This window comes from Neomonachus schauinslandi, chromosome 14, assembly GCF_002201575.2.
Source record: "Neomonachus schauinslandi chromosome 14, ASM220157v2, whole genome shotgun sequence".
NCBI lineage: Eukaryota > Metazoa > Chordata > Mammalia > Carnivora > Phocidae > Neomonachus > Neomonachus schauinslandi.
In genome coordinates, this window is record NC_058416.1 from 26,659,991 (window position 1) to 26,680,827 (window position 20,837).

Consider the following 20,837-nt stretch of genomic DNA (forward strand, 5'->3'; position numbering starts at 1 on the left):
CATCTTTATATATATTTTGAAATCAGGGCGTATCTTCATAGTGGCTGTACCAATTTACATTTCCATCAACCATGCACAAAGGTTCCCTTTTTCCACATACTTTTATTTATTACCGCATCTTTATATATAGTTTGAAATCAGGGCACATGATGCCTCCAGCTTTCCTCTTCTTTCTCAAGATTGCTTTGGCTATTTGAAATCTACTGTAGTAACACACAGTTGATGCCACTTCTCTTTAGCATTATACTGGATATTCTAGCCAGGGCAGTTAGATGAAAAAAAAAAGAAATAAGAGACATTCAGATAGTGAGGCTGAAAAAGTAAAACTATCCCTTGTTTGCAGATGACATAATCCTGTGTATAGAAAATCCTATGGGGTCACTAAAAAACTATTGTAACGAATAAATGAGTTCAGTAAGGTTGTAGGATACGAGGTCAGGAGCAAAAAGCAATTGTTTTTCTATATATGAACAATGAACAATTGAAAAGGAAATTAAAGAAACAATTTCATTTACAATATAAGTAATAAAATACTTAGGGATAAATTTAACAGAAGAGGTGCAAGTCTCATACTGTGAAAAACATAGGCATTGTTGAATGGAATTAAAGAATAAAGATATTCTTAAAGGTAATTAAAGAAAATAAAGACATCTATGGTCATGGATCAGAAGACTTAATATCATTAAGATGACAATACTTAATATTATTGATTTACAGATTTAATGCAAGTCTATCAAAATTCCAGTTGGCTTTTTGCAGAAACTGACAAGTGCTCCTAAAGGAAATGGACCCAGAATTGCCAAAACAATTTTGAAAGAGAATACAATGCCCAGACCTTACTCCAGACCTGCATTTAAATTTTCCAGAAGTGAAATTCAGCAGTGTCTTCTCCAAGATTTCTGCAGGTGACTTAGCTTTGTGCCCCTAAATGAAAATCACTACTACAAACTGTTGGAATGGCCCAGAAATGTTAATACTTTCCTCCTAGAATCTTGTCTTCATTTCCTCTTCTCTCCAGAAGTAGCACAGATATTTTGTCTGAATATATGTTTTGAATATGGTCCCAGAACTAAGGGAAAACACCACATTGGCTTGTCTAAGCCGATAAGCTGTTATTTTAAAATATCTAAGGGGGGGGCGCCTGGGTGGCTCAGTTGGTTAAGCGACTGCCTTCGGCTCAGGTCATGATCCTGGAGGCCTGGGATCGAGTCCCGCATCGGGCTCCCTGCTCAGCGGGGGGTCTGCTTCTCCCTCTGACCCTATCCCCTCTCATGCTGTTTCTCTCTCTCTCTCTCTCTCAAATAAATAAAAAATATATATATATTAAAAAAATATATATATCTAAGGGGCGCTTGGCTGGCTTAGTCGGGAGAACATGCCACTCTTGATTTCAGGGTCTTGAGTTCAAGCTCCACATTGGGCATGGAGCCAACTTAAAAAAAAAAAACTCCCCTTATTCAGGGGTGCTTGGCTGACTCAGTCAGAGGACCATGTGACTCTCAATCCAACCCCCATGTTGGGTGTAGCAATAACTACAAAAAATAAAAAGTGAAATATCTAAATATGTTTTAAAATAGAATTTTAAGATACTTTGAGTATTTGTTAAATATTGTTTATGTAGGCTCTTGACTCTTGCCTAGATTTTCATAGTAACCTCCTCACTGGTCACCCTCCCTCCAGTTTTGTTTCTCTCTCTCTCTCCCCCTTTTTTTTTTAATGATTTTATTTATTTATTTGACAGAGAGAGACACAGCGAGAGAGGGAACACAAGCGGGGGGAGTGGGAGAGGGAGAAGCAGGCTTCCCGCGGAGCAGGGAGCCCGATGCGGGGCTCGATCCCAGCACCCTGGGATCCTGACCTGAGCCAAAGGCAGACGCATAACAACTGAGCCACCCAGGCGCCCCCAGTTTTATTTCTCTTTGTTTAACCTTCCATGAGAAGCTGAACATGTTCCTCAGTGGTTTGAAATTCTTGAATTCTTTAATATTCATAGCCTCCAGTATAAAAGTCAGACTCCCTTGTGTAACCTACAAGCTCACCATAATGTATTCTTTCTTCTCTGTCCTTCCCTTTCTTTTACCCTTCCCCAGTATTTACCCTGTGTGCCATTCTTACCGTGGTGCTCTTCTTCGCTACTGAGCCTTTATGCATACTTCCTCTGCCTTCAGGTTCCTTGACTTACCTCAGACTGTTCTTTAAGGCCTACCTCTGCCATTTGCCTCTCCTAGAAACCATCACTGACCTATTTCATAGGTTGTAGCACCACTGCAGTTCCTTTCTGGTCTTCTCCAGGAGACTGATGACCAGGATTCTCTCATTGTTACAATTCCGTCAGTCAGTGAGTATTTTCTAAATAACTGAGTAACATTACCATTATCATATTCTTGCAATTCCTGCTTTGAGAGCTGTAGGTTTATACCAAATAGTTTAGCCAGTATTTTGACTATAGTGCAGAGAATGTGTTTCTTCTGGTGTTCCACAATGATGCAAATTCCCTTTTTGTACAAGAAAAAAAAACATACACGCAGTGAATTTTAATACCTGCCCAAATTATTCTTACTAGTTTTTGTTTGTGGTGCCGGGTATGGATCCATTTGACAAGTATTATGTCCGGTAGTATTTATGAGTGCTACAAAAGAAACATTTCATACATGAAACAGTGTATGAGTCAGCTCTGGCTGCCATAAGGAAGTATCATAGACTGGGTAGCTTAAACAACAGAAATTGATTTTCTCGCAGTTCTGGAGGCTGGAAGTCTAAGATCAGGTCGAGGTGTGGTGAGGGCTATCTTCCTGGCTTACAGATGGGTGCCTTCTCACTGTGTTCTCACATGGCTAGGTGGAGGGAGGGGGGAGGGAATCGAGATCTCTCTCTTCTTCCTCTTTTTTGTAAGGCCACAGTCCTATCAGATTAGGGCCTTACCCTTAAGATCCATTTAACTGTAATTACCTCCTTAAGACCCTGTCTCCACATAGGCTTCAACATAGGAATTTGGGGGGAACACAATTCAATTCATAGCAAATAGTTAAAATAGTACAAGGTACTACGGATTCAGGGTTTAAATGACTGCTCCAGAGCCAATGTAACATTAGAATTTAGAGTAGTGAGAGCTGTATGAGCCCAGGTAATGGAGGGAGAATTCCTAAAGGAGGTAGATGTTAAACAGTAAATCAGGTGTGCACAAATACAGAGAAATGAGCAAGGCATTTTACAGGCCTTGTATGATAGTCATGGTATGAGCATGGCAGTTTATAAAACATTGAGAAAACCATGTAGACATGTAAGTTTCTCTGTAAATATATAGTCTAAAAAGCATTTGTTGAATTTCATCCCAGATTCAATAGAAATTGTTATGTTGAGCTGGAAACTAATTATATTGATCCAAGTATACCAGATCATTTACTTCAACATTGATCTTTTTGATCAAGGTAATTTTTTAAAACTTAATGTTAGTAGAATTCTTTATTCTGGAGTTTATTGGGTACGTTCACATCTATGATAGCATTTGATTCCCATGCAAACTTGGGTGACACTGACAAAGTGAAGCAGCTTGTCTCTTTTGCACGTATGGAAACAGGGTCAACCAGCCCTCAAAACTCTACTAATACTTTTAATACTAACACTAACTGTACTAATACGTTTCTAATACTTTTTCTTCAGGATGTATCTGGCTGAGGGTTGTTGGCTGAATCTGGATGGATTGACATTTTCTGTATGACTCTTTGAAGTCTGGGCAGCAAAAGAACATTTTTGGTGTTTGCAATAAGTAACTTTTTATATTTAACTCTCTTCCTGAAATCATGGAGGCAACCAGTGCTGGCTGGTCTTACCATTTGTTCTTTTCTAGGCCCTCTAGCAATGGAAATGTCAAGAGAGCTGCAGAATTGAATCTTTCTCCTTTAAAAAAAAAAAAAAAGGCAAAGCTCTTTAAAGCTTTGGCCAATTTCCTTAGAAAAACAACTGAGACTCCCTAATTAGCAGTTGGAGGGAAAACTATTTGTTACAGTAAAAGATAATCCATGGCATCTGGTCCTTTACTTGTCACCTTTGTGTTTTTTGTCCATGGAATATCTAAACAAAGGATTTACTCTCTCTACCTAAAATTAAGTTGTCTTTTCATTCTGGTGGCATGGAAATAGAGACTAGGCTAAAATTAACTGATAACTTAGTATTTTTTAAAATACTTCAATGCTGATGCTTAAAATGTCATACTCCCAATATTGTAGAGTTTTATCCTGTTTTGTTGAAGAGCAGTTATTCAGTGTTGGAAAATACATTTTTTTCTGGTAGTCACTCTTATTATGTAAAAACATACATTCAGACATTTTTGAAACAGGTCTAAAAGAAAAAAAGATTGTTGGAAATTATGCTTTCTAACAAAAATTGGGCGCATAATCCGTAACATACTGAAAACAAGTCCTTTTTACCATCTAAGAGATTGTGGCTGTGGGTGAAAAGGCTTGTTAATTTTAGCAATGATAAATTCTAAAAAAAGCAAGTAAAGGAAATGAAACCAACAATACCATTTAAAGTTGGTTTTGGGGGTTTTTTAAAAAGATTATTTATTTATTTATTTGACAGAGAGAGGGAACACAAGCAGGGGGAGTGGCAGGCAGAGCAGGCAGAGGGGAGAAGCAGGCTCCTGCAGAGTAGAGCCTGATGTGGGACTTGATCCCAGGAGCCTGGGATCATGACCTGAGCTGAAGGCAGTTGCTTAATCAACTCAGCTACCCAGGCGCCCCTAAAGCTGGTTTTAAAACATACTTTTAAATATTCAGAGTAACTCATAGATGAAGATTTTCCACTTGTAGACCTTGTCCCTGCCCTCAGGGTGTTCATGCCCTGAAGAGGAAGGCCTAATTGCAGAGGGGTTTCTCCAGTGGGTGAGCGTCTTTACAGGCTTTCTTTTTAAATTTCATTTTTCTTTTTATCAAAGCAGTGTAAGTGTGTGTGTGGTTGTTAAAGTCAAAAAGCTCTTCTGTTTATAAAGAAAGATAGAAGCCTCCTGCCCCATCTCTCTGCAACCTGAGCCCCATTTCTCAAAAGCAATTATTTTCAACTCTTCCAAGTTTTGAGTCACTGATTTAATGCTGTGGAAGGGTTTAGTATAATTATACCATCAGCAGCACATTTGTGCTCATGGGAGCACAAGTACACACACATATCCCCTCCCCCATCTCTCCCATCTCCAGCCAATTATTGGCAATATTGGTATTCCATATTTATGTTACCATCAGTGAATATTGCTCACAGCTGAACAATAAAAAATAATGATGTCATTCTTCTAGTTGATTTGTGGTTTGGGTATAGAATTCTAGATTGGAACTAATTTTTCTAAAGAGTTTTGAAGACATTGTTCCACTTAATTTTCTCATTTCCAGTATTGACATAAAGAAGTCTGATGCCGGGGACACCTGGGTGGCTCAGTTGGTTAAGTATCTGCCTTTGGCTCAGGTCATGATCCCAGAGTCCTGGGATCAAGTCCCACATCGGGCTCTCTGCTCAGCAGGGAGCCTGCTTCTCGCTCTGCCTGCCACTCCCCCTGCTTGTGCTCTCTCTCGGTCTCGCTCGTTCTCTCTGTCAAATAAATAAATAAGTAATATCTTAAAAAAAAAAAAGTCTGATGCCATTCTGTTTCTGATTCTTTTTACAACCTGAACTGTCTGTCTTAAAGCCTTTAGGGTGTTCTCTTTGTCCTCAGAGGGCTGAGATTTTACAAAAATGTGGCAGCGTGTGGGCTTTTTTTTTATTGGGCTGTTCTCTCATTGGGTCCTTTTGGCTTAAAGGCTCATGTCCTTCAGTTCCACAATATTATCTCTTAATATTTCTTTGATATTTCTCCCTGTCTGTTCTTTCTTCTCTCTGAAACTCCAGTTATTTTGACAGGTTGATACTCTTCTTTTTTCCTTTAGCCTTGTCTGATAGGTTTCCTCACCTTAATCTGTCAACCTCTTGAACTTCTTATGCTAATGTAGCAAGAACAAGAGCTTTGGCTTGATTCCTTAATGTTCCTTTTTTTTTTTTTTTTTTTTAAAGATTTTATTTATTTATTTGAGACAGAGAGAATGAGAGAGAGAGAGCACATGAGAGGGGGGAGGGTCAGAGGGAGAAGCAGGCTCCCTGCCGAGCAGGGAACCCGATGCGGGACTCGATCCCGGGACTCCAGGATCATGACCTGAGCCGAAAGCAGTCGCTTAACCAACTGAGCCACCCAGGCGCCCTTAATGTTCCTTTTTTATGGCATCCTGTTCTTGTTTCATAGGTACAGGAGCTTTGCTCTCTATGGATGTTCATTTTTAAAAATGTTTTCTTTTGGGGTGCCTGGCTGGTTCAGTCAGTAGAGCATTCGACTCTTGATCTTGAGGTCATGAGTTTGAACACCATGTTGGGCATGGAGATTACTTAAAAAAATAAAGAATAAACCAGTCACTTAAAAAAAACATAGTAAAAAGGTTTTCTTCTACTTCTTGCATTGTCTCTTCCTCAAAGTCTCCTTTTTCTGTTTTTGCTCTGTCCTTCCATGTTAAGGATGGTTTCTTCTTGACCGTTCATTTTTAAGTGTAGGGCACAGAGGCTCATTGGAAGCTGTGCTGTGTGCTTGGGCTTGTTTACTGGTGGGCCTCACTGGTGCTTGAAGATGTTGTCTTGTAAAAAGTTAATAGAATTTGTATGCTTTTTCCTGTTTATCTGTTTTTATCAGTGTAATTTTCTTTTTTTTTTTTTAAGATTTTATTTATTTTGAGCGAAAAAGAGACGCAGAGGGAGAGAAACATGGGGCTCAGTCCCACAACCCTGAGATCATGAACTGAACTGAAACCAAGAGTCAGACGCTCAACCGACTGAGCCACCCAGGCACCCCTTATCAGTGTAATTTTCAGACCTAGTCAGGGACCCCAGGAGGGTCAGGGTGACCTTTTTCCTCCCTGACCCCATCATGATGAACCAGAACCACAGTGCTTTTTTTATTGTACAGAGCTGTTAAAGAGGTTTCTGTAAGTAAGTTATCCCAGCCACGCGGCTTTCCCATAGAAATCTTTTGTAGCAGTTACGGAGGTTGGAAACTGACACAGTTGATGGTGGGTGGTCATTTTGTGTATCCTATATGTCTAGAGATGAATATGAAGTAGTTTTTACCACACTGTAAGTAGGTGAAGGCTGGTGCTACAATTTGAACTTAGATTACAAAAAGAGGACTGCCATTTAGTGGACAATGCTGAGTGAGCTTCTGGAACAGTGAGACAGATATTTGGAGGAAAGACATGGTGGTAAAACTCGTAATAGAGTAAAAGCAAACGTTGGAGAAGCGGCAGAAGTTTATTTGCTTGTTGGAGAGTAGATCCTGAAGTAGGAGGGTGATGCTGCCCAGGCAAGATGCAGGTATATTTTCTAAAATTACTTTTAATTTGGATAGATGTGTACATTTGATATTGGAGGATTTCTGTCCCCTTCCCCTAAAGCTACAGTGGAATGATCTGTCTGTTCATGTTATAACTTCTTGTGTCATAAAAATTCAGAAATGGAGTTCTTTGGAATTGGGATCCTAGAAATTACCTTGTTTCACCTTATCCCAGATTAACTCAGTCTACTATTACTCACTTCAATTCCACAAACCTTTACTAAACACTTGCTGTGGGGTGGGAGTGCAGGAGAGTGGGAAGGTGAAGAAAGACTAAATTTAGTCCCCGTCTTCCAGGATTTTATAGTCTAATGAGAGACACTTGAAAACAGCTAACCATGAAGGAGAACAAAGTTACTACAGTCAGGAGGCTATTTGGGGAGCAAAGAGAAAGAAGGTTCATTATGATATGAGAGGGAACTAGGAAAGGCCCTGACGCTAAAGTCAGACCTAGATTCAGAAGCTGCCTTTAACATGTACTGCAATTAATGGGCATTGAGTATGAATAGGAATTGGAAGGTAGTGGTGGGATATAAGGCTAGAATGTCAGTTTTAGGATTTGAACTGTACTCAGTAGGCAGTGGGAATCGTCACATGATTGGGTGGTGGAGAGATCTGACCCTGTAAGGGAGAAAACTCAAGGGGTTAAGACAGCTAGATTCCAGAGGCATCTGTTGAGAGAGTCTTGTGAGACATCAGCGAGGCTGATTGTAACCACTGTGACGGTGGCTGCAGTGCGGGGGCACAGAAATGGGCGACACTGCTGTCCACTGGGATGGCTTCTCAGCACAGCCCGAGCTAGGCCTCGAAGGGGGAGTGCCAGTCCAAACACATCAGCTCTCTTGTGAACTCGAATTTTAAAGCTTTATCCCACAACAGTCTCTGTTGATGTGACCAAAAAAGCAGGCCAACCCTTGCTTAACGTTCATGTTGACCAAATAAAAGTTGATTAAATGAAGTGCAATCTTGTTTCCTGAGACTTGGTTCTTTCACATAGAAAATAAAGACCATCATCAAGTTTAAGGGCCAGCATGTCAGGAACTAAGCCCTATAGTCATTGGAGCTACAAAACAATGTAATGTTAAGATATGAAAAGTGGGCCTGAAATGCAGACCAGAGGACAAGTTGCAGAAGTGAGGACTTGTAGGCCTTCAGCAGAATGTATGGCAGTAATGAAAACTAGCAGATAAAGGTAAAGAAATAATGATGTATATCAGGAAAGTGACACCGAAGAAAGTAAAAGACTCTTCTACAGAGAATAAGTGGGGTAGTGGGCTAGATTCCGCAGCTAGAATGGAGAAATGAAGAGAGTGATGAAAAGAGAAAGATGTGCCCCAGCTGGCAGGATGGAGGACTCTCTGAAAGCCTAAGCAAGCTGTGAGCATGTTTACGTTCAAATTTCCCCAAGTAATGTAGATAGTGTGTCTCAGCCACAACATTTTTATATTGCTAATTGTGTGGGATTTTACAAATTCTGAATTGAGCTAATTATCGAGTTTGACCATATGCCTTGGTTTTCAGTTCTAAAAAATATTTTGTTTGAAAAAAGGAAAAAAACAATCAGGATGTCACAACAGTCATCTTCACTGAATTAAATGCCATGGAATAATTTAGACTGTAGTTTATTTTATAAAATCAGTGTGGAAATGAAATAAGATTGTTGCTGCCACCAAAGTAAAAAATATACTCTACAATATTTAATCAGTATGGTAACTTTTAATTCAGATGACTGTATTTTACTGTCTTTAACAAAGACTCAAGCTAATCTTTTAGAAGATGACTAATGAGGGAGCAAGGCAAGTGCATAATAAATTTTAACACAGCTAATCATTTTTATATTACGCAGTTGGCTGGGGAGCAGACCAGGGAATTGGTGGATTTGGAGAGGAGCCAGGAATTAAGTCTCAGCTAATGAACCTTATTCGATCTGTAAGAACTGTGATGAGAGGTAAGAAAAAAAAATTAGTGAAACGCTCTTTTAAGTTTTAATTTTGTGATTTGAAGTAGCAGAGCTTCTCAGTGTGAATACTATCACACCATTTTTGTAGTGAAGTTTTTTTCTCTTTAACCTGGCTTTACTGTTTAGAAGTTACTGGTTTTCTTTCTTAGTTTGCTTCTTACTTCTGTCTAAACCACTTGATGCGAATGGAATGTCCAGTGGTATAATCTGTTCACGTGTTACCTCTCAGACTTGAAAGCAGTGTTCTTACCTTTTGGAAATTATGTTGCTTCAAGTAGTAAAGTCATCTAGAGTCCTAGAAGCCTTTTGAAAGAAAAATAAAGGTCCCATATCTGCCAGTCTGTTGGATATTATTTTAAAGATTTTATTTATTTATTTGTCAGAGGGAGAGAGCACAAGCAGGGGGAGCAGCAGGCTGGGATCATGACCTGAGCTGAAGGCAGACACTTAACTGACTGAGCCACCCAGGCATCCCTATTAGATATTATTTTAGAGCGACTGGAGAAAGAAGGGTTCAAAAGTTTTTACTTAAAACCATTAAAATAAGGGTCTGTCTCTCTCTTTCGTTGTTAGGATTTTTTATCACAACTTTGGATAGAATGGTAAATAAGTTCACTCTTAATTTAGTGGTGAAACTGTGGAATCTTCTTTGCCCTTTATTCCTAATGTCAAGTGTCACAGACAGCCATGTCTCCTTCTGCCTGGACCTGGTGTGCTTCTGTGTTCCCAACCCTGCACCAGCACCATTCACAGATGTCTCATATTGATTTAGTTGTACCAGTGTGACTCTTAACCCCAGTCACACAAGCCCTCTTTAAAATAAATTTTGGATTTTATGATCCAGTGCATGTTCCTTTGTTAGAATGATTTGCAACATGATTATGGATGACATATTGATATTTTCATCCTCCCTAGATGCTAGTAACTATTACTTAGTTTTTTCCTGCTATTTTCTTTATAGTAACAAACTTTTTTTTTTTCTTTACAGTGCCATTGATAATAATAAACTCCATTGCCATTGTATTACTTTTATTATTTGGGTGAAGAACAGTGGGGGAAATGGAGACTCAGAAGAAGAGATGCCAGCAGAAGTTATTACTTCAGTCATTATTGGAATATACATGTCTTAGCTGGTCATCCTTGCACTTGACAAAAATGTAAACCTGACAATAAAACCAGAGTCCCTATTTATCTGATTTTTTAAAAAATGTTGCACTTATAGTTTCATTACAGAAAGATTAAGTCATCAGAGGCAGTAACTATCCAGGATTGGAATACATTTGATTGCTAACTGTTAATAAAAGTTCATGCTATGATAAAGATTGTTAAAAGGGTACAGGACTGTCACTTGTGTGTTTTTAGAGATTTTTCCTCTCTCACTTCTCAGGGATAAATTTTTTTTCAAGGTTTTGAAGTTCCTTGTGACTTAGCTATGATGTGAGAGTGATTATCTTCCTACATAAAATTTAAAGGATTTTTAAAAAGTAATTACTACATATAAAATGATAAATTGGTAATTTGGGTAATTTTACTTTGAACTCTTTATTTTGTCTATATATCGTTTTGGCCATGACAAATTCAAATTTATAGCAACTATTGAGCAATACTCTCTGACTTCAGGGAGAATTCTAATTTTGTAAGTCAGATAGTCACATGATGGTTGTGTTTTTAAGTTCTTTTCATGTGTTTGTTATTTTATTAGTTGGCCTGAATGATATCAGACCACTATCTACATATTTCCATTGGTAGAAAAATCTGTAGAAAAGTCTATGCTTTTTTACAGTAATGACTTATTTTTTAAAATCAGCCTAAATATTAGCCTGCAAGAGCAATCCTAAACAGTCACAATTAAACTATGCTATGTAGGAAGACTATTGTGAAGCATTTACCTCTCCCCCAAATTATCACGTTTCCGTTTTCTGGAGTAGCACATTAAGGGGTATAATTCTTAATTCTTCATTCTGTCTGTCAATAGAGATTCATGTTAGATAAGTTTTTTGTTTTGTTTTTATATTCTTAGACCATTCCATATTTGCTCATTCCATAATACAGTTTTATGCAGGAAGATTAAAATTATGTAAATGGTTTTCCTAGGAAATTATCAGTTATTATAGTTTAAAGGGATAGAGTGGCATCTTTGTTTATAGGAGAACATTTGTAAATAAAGTTAAATTTCCAAGTCAAGCACTTGTTTTTGTACCTTACCTGTCAGTGTTAACTGAATTAATCTCATTTCATGTGTGACACTGGTTATATACTTTCTTTGCTGTAAAATCACTGAGCATAGATTTAATGAAAGTAAACATTAAACTTTTTTTTCTTCAGTGAGTTAACTGAATTGCTGATTACATCAAGGAGACTCATGAGCAACTTTTATTCCATGATTTAGGTTACTTCTAAAACTTTGGAGCAGGTACTGAATGCCTTTTGGCCATGCCTGAGTTAGAGATAGATGATCTTTGGGCCGCAGGCTTGCAGCTGAACCAAAAAGATGTACCAGGGATTCTTAGTTGATTATCTGGCTCATATGAGTAACATATTTGGCACTTAGAAGCAGTGTTCTTTTGGCCTTAACAAAAATCCGATGCATGAGTCGAAGTTTAAGCCACTGAACAGATTCAGTACATGCAGTTAATTGAGAGCACTCCCATTTCTCCACAGACCATACAGAATTTTAAAAGGAAAGAAAAGAGAGACCTTGGCCTGATGCCATTTTCTTGTAAAACTTTACAGCACACCTTCATGCTCATTTAGTGGCAGGATACTGTCCGAGTTCAGACTCCAGTGGAGAGCAGTCATAGCAGGGCAGGATCAGAATATTCTGTAGCAAAGTAGTTCTGAGGAAACTGAAGCACTGAATATCAAAATATTTCATCTCTGGAGGCCACTTAACACAATTCTAGCTTCAATGTGCCTGTAGGAAGGTCGGCAAGCTTTCACAGGTTAGCCCTGATTTCCCCAGAGCAGTTGAAATTCAGTAAGTATAGTATCTTAGTTGACAGTAACTTCAGTGTCTGTTTGCCTGCCCACATCCTCCCTTTAGCCATTCTCAGTGTTAATAATTGGTGATCATTCTAGATTCCAAATATCCATGATGTTTATGGTCCTAATGTATGCTGACCCTGTGTCTATGTGCCTCTGACCTATCTCATAAAGGATCTTGGCTCACGTGTAGATGTCAACCAAATTCATACCCTGATCTTTAGTTAAGTACAGTGGTTTTCAAGTTTTGATTGTTAATGGTAGAACCAGATTCCAAAAGGGATAACACAGAACTGTAATGTTCCACTATCTGAAACAGATGAGAGCAGTTCACTTATTTCTAGTCGAAGTAGGGATGGGGCCCAAAGGCCCACTGTTCAACCTCCACCCTGCTCTTGTCATCATTCCTAAGGTACTTCCACAAAACTCTTAAGTTTTTGGGCGCCTGGGTGGCTCAGTTGGTTAAGCGACTGCCTTCGGCTCAGGTCATGATCCTGGAGTCCCGGGACCGAGTCCCACGTCGGGCTCCCTGCTCAGCAGGGAGTCTGCCTCTCTCTCTGACCCTCCCCCCTCTCATGCTCTCTATCTCATTCTCTCTCTCAAATAAATAAATAAAATCTTTAAAAAATAAAAAATAAATTTAAAAAAACTGAAGTTTTTGAAAACATAGTTTAAAAGAGTATCCTTAAAAAAAAAAAAAAAATCCCTACTTTAGATAGAGTAGGCAATGTGATCTGTGGTCTACAGGTATATGGTATCACTTGAGTGTATATGTACTCATGAAGTGACTTGAGAGAAAGCAATATATTGGAGTAGTAAAAAAGAGTGGGAGGCGGGGTATTTCTAACATGCCAAGCAAAACCTTTTATCATGACTTAAGACAAACTTCCTAAGACCTCAGTTGTTTACAGTTGCTTCATCTGTAAAACTGGTCCAGAACTATTTCAGAATAGAAATCTGCTCCAGGTGATTTATATATGTATACCTTTTCCAGGTCACTAACCTTTGATTCTAGATGTACCTCAACCAAAGAGATGTTCTCCCAAAGTAAATGTTTTTAGTGAAATAAAGTACTTTCTCAGTGCCTCGTAGTTTCCAAGTTATTACCGATAAATAAAATTTTGATACTAAGCGAAATGGAATTATTTTTTGCTGAAATTTTTCTTGGCCCCTGATTGGTCATTAGATGCCAGATATTATGAAAACATTCTGTGCAAGGACTTTAGACACATAGTGGGCAGTGTCCAAGGGTATTGATCAAGGTGAGTTTTGGAATCCTACTGTTTTTGTTTCAGTTCTGACACTGCTTTCTTTACTCTCCCTTTGCGTTTTTGTACCATCTTTCTCTTTTCCAAATTCAGCCCCTCCTTTTTTCTTTTTTGTCAATAACTGAATTTTTTTTTCATTATTGAAGTATAGTTGACGTACAATGTTAACTACTTTCAGGCAACATAGTGATTTGACAGTTCTATACATTATGCAGTGCTCACCTCCATAAGTGTAGTCACCATCTGTTTAGACATCCCATCCCTTCTTTACTCATCTTGCCCTTTGGCAAGCAAAATCATTTGAGTCTTTTGAGGAGGAAGCCATTAGTCCTGTTCAATCATGCCATATTATAGTGAGTGACACCATCACTTACACTGCCAAACTGCCCAAGCCTAAAACTTGGTAATTATCTTGATGCCTTCCTCTCCCTTACCAATTTAATCTGTCAACAATTTCTGACTATTTTACCTCCTAAGATCTCTTCAATTTGCTTTGTTTCCCCACAATTTAGTGCAAGCATTTCTTCTTGTAGCCCTGCAGTAGCTTACCTGGTCTTACATACAAGTCGGCCCCTCTCCCATCCATTCTCCATACTGCAGCCAGAGTAAGCATTTAGAAAAAGGCAAATCTTAACATTACCCACTTGCTTAAAATCCTTCAGTGCTGTTTTAGTCTGGTCGCAGCTCTTAGTTCTGAAGGGAAAACTAGGAGCAGATTGCTTTTCCTTCAACCGCGTATGCCCTCACATAGAAAATAGACTTAACAAATATGAATAAAACAAAAACAACCTCCAGGACCAGTGGGGAGGAAAAGTGGAGGGTCACTAGTCCAGAGGAAAGTGTTCTAGCTCATAACATGGCAGACTGCGGCACTGGGCAGGGGATGTTGGATGGGTTCTGGCAGCACAAGCCCCAAGGCAAGGAGTTCCATATGTGCAAACCAGAGTGTGTATCCTATTACGTCAGACTGCTCCAGAAAGTTTTTCATTTAGTCGTTTTCATAGAGAATGCACAGGACGACCACCTCTGCACTCAAGAAGGCAGCCCATGTGGATCAAAGTAGAGACTCCCAGGAGGTGCGTGGGAGGGGAGCAGTGAGGGAGATGGTTGCCCGTACCTCGAGGTATTGCTCCCCTAGAAACGACAGGCAAGGCCTGGGGTTGCTCTAATGAGAGGCATGATGGGAGAGTTGACAGCCTAAGGTTTGGGTATAGCTATCTAGGAAAAGAGGAACCTCACTGCCTGAGGTAGTGGTTAACACAGCTACAAATGCCAGATGCTGTTTAAGTAGCAAAGCAGAAAATGACTTCAGAGATCGGTATTTCATGGAAAGTATCAAGGAGATGACTTCCGAGTTACGCCTCGAGAATGGGCATGAAGAGGTGCAGCGACGGAGGGTGGCGGCAAAGAAAGGTACTCAATACTTGGTTCACCAATGGCGCTGTAGAAGGGGAAAGAGCTGCTGAGCAAAGGCAGAGGTTTCGTTTATCCTCCTGCATCTGAGGCTAAGCAGGCCGCGCCCTTGAGGGAGCGGGTCTCAAGAACAACTTTTCCACCTGGAAGGTGCTAAGGAGCAAGACTATAGACTCCAGCCTGGGCATCCGAAATCCGGAGCGAGGCGTGGGCGGATGGGGCGGAGTTGGATGGCGGAGAGGCGGGACTTCCGGTGCGGCCTTGGGCCCAGTTTCCGGCGTCTAGCGGCAGCTTGCCTTGCGCCCTGGGCTGTCCTCGAGGACGTTGCGAATGGCGGGGCTGTGCTGACTTTCCTGGTAGCGGGGCTTTTGCTGAGGACGGCGTCCGGAGCAGGGGTGAGGAGCCGCTTTGGGACGGGCGACCTCCCACCCGTGCGGAGGCTGCATTTCTTTGTAGAGGGCTCGGGGATACTGGTTGCGTCTCTAGGCCACCCCTTCCTGGGCCGCGGACCAACCCGCGCGCGCGCTCCGAGAGGACAGGCCCACCCCTCCGGGCGGGGGCGGCTCCCGCGGCCACCGGGCCACCGCGCATGCGCGGAGTGGGGCTCCAGGCACTTCTTACGGGCCACGGGGCTTGTCGGTGGTCCTGGGGCACATTGCGATTCTGGTGTGGTAGACGTTCCTCGGGACCTGCCCCTGGACTGTATTTCGAAGCTGGTGTCCCTTCCGGTCAGTGTTGCCAGATCCTGGATTTTGTACTGGGGCAGAGTGCAGCTACCAGTCCTGAGGCCCTTTCCCATCCAGGAGATGGAGGAGATCGCCGTTGTTAGTGCTGAAAGACCTTTGTTCTTGGAACCATACCAGTTACTGAGACCAGGCTTCATGAATTAACTCACAAGCCTATACTGAGCGATCAGTAGTGCCCCGGAAAAGGCAACAACAGCTCCTTTCCTCGTAGAGCTTAGCAGTTTGGACCGAGTGATAAGTGGGATAATAGGAGCAAGCTAGGAGCTCCTCGCCCAGCCCTGGACTCAGGAATGCCCGAGGAAAGGACGATAATCTGAGACCTGTGAACTGCAGGAGTTGGCCAGGGAATGGGAGGATGTAGGAGACAGCGGTGGTAGAAGTCAGGGAACAAAAGTGATTCTAGACCAAAGTCCAGCGTTGAGGGAGGTAGAGTACAGGCCTGGTAGCCAACTGCAGTGCCGTGGAACTTTGGTGTGGGAGTAGAGACAAAGGAGTTGGAGAGATAAACCAGGGCTCTGCACACCAGTCATTCATGGTTCAGACTTTATCCTGAGGGCAGTGCAGAGCAACTGGAAGATTTTAAACTGGATAGTGACTGAATAATAGTGTCATTTATTGAGTGCATACAGTGGTTCCAGACTTTTCTACTGGAAGTACATAGGGAAGAAAAGAGAATTTGTATTCCCCAGGAGGTCTAGAAGGCATATTCTGAAAAGCCCCAGCCTCCCAGGAGAAAATTGTTTGTTGAAATCTCTTGTTTTAAATATTTATACAAGATTTGAATGATATACCAAAGTATATACTTGGTTTGGTATAAAATGTTTTCTCAAATCCTCAAGATATTCTGATGGCTTGAGGACTTTGCATCATATGTATCTTGTGATTTCTGTAGTCCTTGACACATGCATCATGTACCCTCCCCTCCACCCCCACATACATAACCCAGCCTTTCTATGTGGGGAACAGTGTTCACAGTACATGTGTTACTTTCTTTAATTGTCCTGTCAACCATTAGAGGTGGGTGTAATTCCTTCTACTTTAGTGATGAAGAACCTGAGGCTGAGAGGTTAAGAAAATTGCCCACGTTCACACAGCTAGTGAGTCACATTCAAACCCAGGCATGTGCAACCCCTTAGTTCTTGGACTTCACTGCACTACTTTGCTTCGGGGAATGGATTTGGGGCTGGAGATAAGAAGATTTGAAGCAGAGAAGACATTTAGGGAGTTGTTGAAATAGGCTAGATTAGAGGTGATTTCAAAACCAAGATAGTTTTAATAATGATAGAGAGGAGTGAGTGGATTCAAAGGAGGTAGAGCTGACATGATGTGGCATTTGATTGAATGGGAGGAAAGAGTGGGAGAGCCTGGTGGCCACATCTGGATTGCTGGGGCGGCCATTCCCTCATAAGGATTGTAGGAAAAAGAGCAGCTTTGAGGGTAAAGAGGGCTTGCTGGCCTGAGATGCACCACGATATTCAAGGGGAGATGTCCTTCTGAAGTATCTTAAAGAGTTCCTTTTGGCATGAGAGAGAATTTACTTTTCTTCTTTGTACTGAATATGTGCCGTTCATTATCAGTTGTTGATGACTTTCTAAGGTATATCCCCTACAACCTGTTCAAACTATGGGAGATGGTGGGACATGGACCCAAGATAAACAAAAGACATGGACTACTTCTGAAGCCTTTGCCTGTTTTATGGAGGTGACACATATATTTTACAATTACATTTTATCGAATACTGACCTGTAGTTCAACTAAGAGGTATTACAGAGGTTCAGACGAGATCATGGCAGAAGCAGTCAAGGCCTATACTGGGGCTAATTGAGGAAGTATATTTTGAGGTTTGAGTGGGGAATCTCAGTTTTTTTTCTTCTAGGCCTCAGTCACTCAGATATGTAATGCTCCAGAGAGCATTTTGGAATTTAAAAGGTATGTTCCGTGGAACTGATGAAAGCAAAAATACAGCCTTTTTAAATGCGTTGGTAACATGAAGCCTATGTGGATGCTTCAATAAGGATTAATATTGTCAGTTTTTATTACGACCATTTGCTGGCTCTAGTTATACAGGTGTTTTTGTGTTTTTTTAACTACACATCTTTTGTTGTTTATCCAGTCGTGTTTATATTTTGTTCTTTAATTACCTTCAGAGTTAACATTTTTTATTGAGTACAGATGTCACCCATTTTTCTACTGGGTCGTTTGTCTTAATATTTATAGTTTATATTTTCTGGATTCTGGTCTTTTCTCACATGTGTTGGAAATTTGTTTTTCACTCTGTATATTTTCACTCTCTCTCTCTCTCCACTACTTTTAAAAACCCTCTTTTCTAGTAATTGAATTTATCTGCCTTTTCCTTTATGGTCAGTGCTTTTTATAGCTTAAAGAAGCCATTCCTATCCTCAAGTCATGAAGGTATTCTCCTATCTAAAAGTTTTACAGTTTTGGGCGCCTGGGTGGCTCAGTCAGTTGAGCATCTGCCTTCGGCTCAGGTTATGATCCCAGGGTCCTGGGATCGAGTTCCGCATCGGGCTGCCTGCTCAGCGGGGAGTCTCCTTCTCCCTCTCCCCCTCCCTCCTGCTTGTGCGCTTTCTCTCTCTCTCAAATAAATAAATAAAATCTTTTTTAAAAATAAATAAAAAATAGAAGTTTTACAGTTTTGCCATAAACATGTTTCCCAGGTTTAATCTACCTGGGAAAAATTGTATATAGTGTTATATGGGAGTGCAATTTAATTTTTTCTAGTTGTTCTAACACCATTTTATTGACCACATCATTCTTTCTTCATGAATCTGAAATTACCTCTGTCATGTCCAGTTTCTATACATGGGATGGGGGGGATCTTTTTCTGGATTCTCTCTTCTTCTTTTTTTTTTTTTTATTCATGAAAGTCAGAGAGAGAGAGAGAGGCAGAGGCAGAGGGAGAGAAGCAGGCTCCCCGCCTAGCAGGGAGCCCAATGCGGGACTCGATCCCAGGACCCTGGGATCATGACCTGAGCCGAAGGCAGACGCTTAACCATCTGAGCCACCCAGGCGCCCCCTGGATTCTCTCTTCTGTTCCAGTGATCAGTCTGTCTCTTTATGTGCTAATACCACAATATCTTAATTAATTACGGGAGTTCATTAATCAAATCTGGATATTTGGTAAAGCAAAGTCCCACCTTCTTTTTCTTCTTCAGTCTTGGCTGAAGTATCTTGGCTGTCTTTGGCCGTTTGCACTGATGTATAGCTTTTAGAATCAGCTTATCAAGTTCCACAAAACACTTTTTGAGATAATGATTTGAATTGCCCTAAATCTATAGATCATTAGAGGGAAAACTGATATCTTTACAATATTGGGTCTTTTAATCCATGAAAATGGTGCCTCGATATATTTAACTATTTTTTTGTGGCTTTCATTGAAGTTTTTAAATTTTGACATAAAAAATATTGACATCTTTTATTAGACTTTTTCTGGTGACTTTATATTTTATGATACTATCGCAAGTAATATTTTTAAATTAGTTTTATAATTATTTTTAGTGACATAGAAATGATAGTGATTTTTAATATTGTTATACTTTCCTATTAGTTTAGAATCTTGAATTTTTGTATATACAATCATAACATGTATGAACAGCAATAGTTTTCTCTTTTCCAATCCTTATACCTTATTTTTCTTGCCTGACTGCACTAGCTGGGGTATTATTTACACTGTTAAATGGAAGTGGTGATAGTAGGATCCTTGTGTTATTCCTGTCTCAAAGATGTTTCCAGTATGTTACTGATAAGTCTAATATTGGCTATAGGCTTTTTGTAGATAGCCTTTATCAGCTTATGGAAGTTCCCTTCCATTTTTATGTTGCTTAGAGTATTTTAGTGTGTATAGATGCTGAATTTTATCAAATGCTTTTTCTGCATGATTTGACATGATCAGACATTATTTTACTTCTTTCATCTGTTAATGTGGTAAATAACAGTGACTGATTTTCGTAATTTAAACCAACCTGGTATTAATAGGATAAACCCCAACTTGGTCGTGATGTTTTTTTATCTGTTACTAGGTAGGCAGTTATTTTCTTTCAGCACATTGAAAATATTATTCTAATGTGTTTTGGCTGTCATTGTTGCTAGTGTGAACGTAGCTGTCAGTGTGTTGCCTCTTTGAAAGTAATGTGTTCTTTTCCCTTGGCTGCCTTCATGATCTTTTCTTTGCTTTCAGTATACAGTGATTTAGATATGGACTTCTGGAATGCGTTGGGCTTTCTGATCTGTACATGTTTAGTTTTTCATGGTTTTTTTTGCACAGATTTTCAGTCTTGTCTTTTATTCTTAAACATATAGGCCTATCCAGTGGATCTATCTGATAATCACATTATCAAAGGAGCCCTTACGGGACTGCTTTATGCACGGTTGTTTCTGTAGGTTCTTCTCCCTTATGGTCCTTATTTCTTTAGGTCACTTGCTCATTATGCTTAGAATTTTATTTGATTTTATTTATGGGATTTCTTTACTGTTTGGGCTGAAAGTAATATCTTGCGGAGGGTTTGCATTTGCTTCAGCTGGGCACCTATTGTCAAGGTCATTGTGATGTAAAATCTTGAAGGTTCTCTGAGGACTTACCTTTGATAATATGAGTTTAGTCTGCAGACTGGGTCCTGGGCTGGCTATGATTCCACATTCTCTGTGGCACTTTCTTCCTTTCACTGTTTGGGCCAAGTTTCATAGTAGTTGATTTTTTTGTAGTCAACTGAGACAAGGTAGGATGGGAGTGCCAGTGATGGCTTATTTTTGGCTCATCCTTACAGTGAAGGCTCTGCTTTTAGATTGGGAGGATCTATCTCTTCAGGTGGGCTCTGAGTTTTATTTTTTATTCCCTAAAGGGGTCAAGGAGGTGGGGGACTCAGTTAAAGGTAACCTAGTGTGGGCAGATGCTCTTAGGGCCAAAACAAGCTGCAGTATTCTGCTCATCTCCTGGTTTGTTACTTTTTCAGATCTGAGAAATCCTTATTTTCTTCCTTGCTCCTTGAAGCTTTATACACACACACACACACACACACACATACACACATCATACACAAATATATACACCCTTG

General features: G+C 40.2%; 2 protein-coding genes across 2 annotated transcripts in view; both read left to right on the forward strand.

Annotated features, from left to right (window-relative positions):
- IER3IP1 (immediate early response 3 interacting protein 1) overlaps positions 1-12,843 on the forward strand; it is a 17,102-nt gene extending 4,259 nt beyond the window's left edge. The window contains exons 2-3 of the mRNA XM_021686108.1: positions 9,243-9,344; positions 10,345-12,843. Of these exons, the coding sequence (XP_021541783.1) occupies positions 9,243-9,344; positions 10,345-10,400 (158 nt within the window). The 3' untranslated portion in view covers positions 10,401-12,843. The remainder of the gene's footprint in view (positions 1-9,242; positions 9,345-10,344) is intronic.
- Positions 12,844-15,302: 2,459 nt separating this feature from the next.
- HDHD2 (haloacid dehalogenase like hydrolase domain containing 2) overlaps positions 15,303-20,837 on the forward strand; it is a 35,090-nt gene continuing 29,555 nt past the window's right edge. Inside the window, exon 1 of the mRNA XM_044920926.1 lies at positions 15,303-15,414. The gene's annotated coding sequence lies outside the window, so the exon portion shown is untranslated. The remainder of the gene's footprint in view (positions 15,415-20,837) is intronic.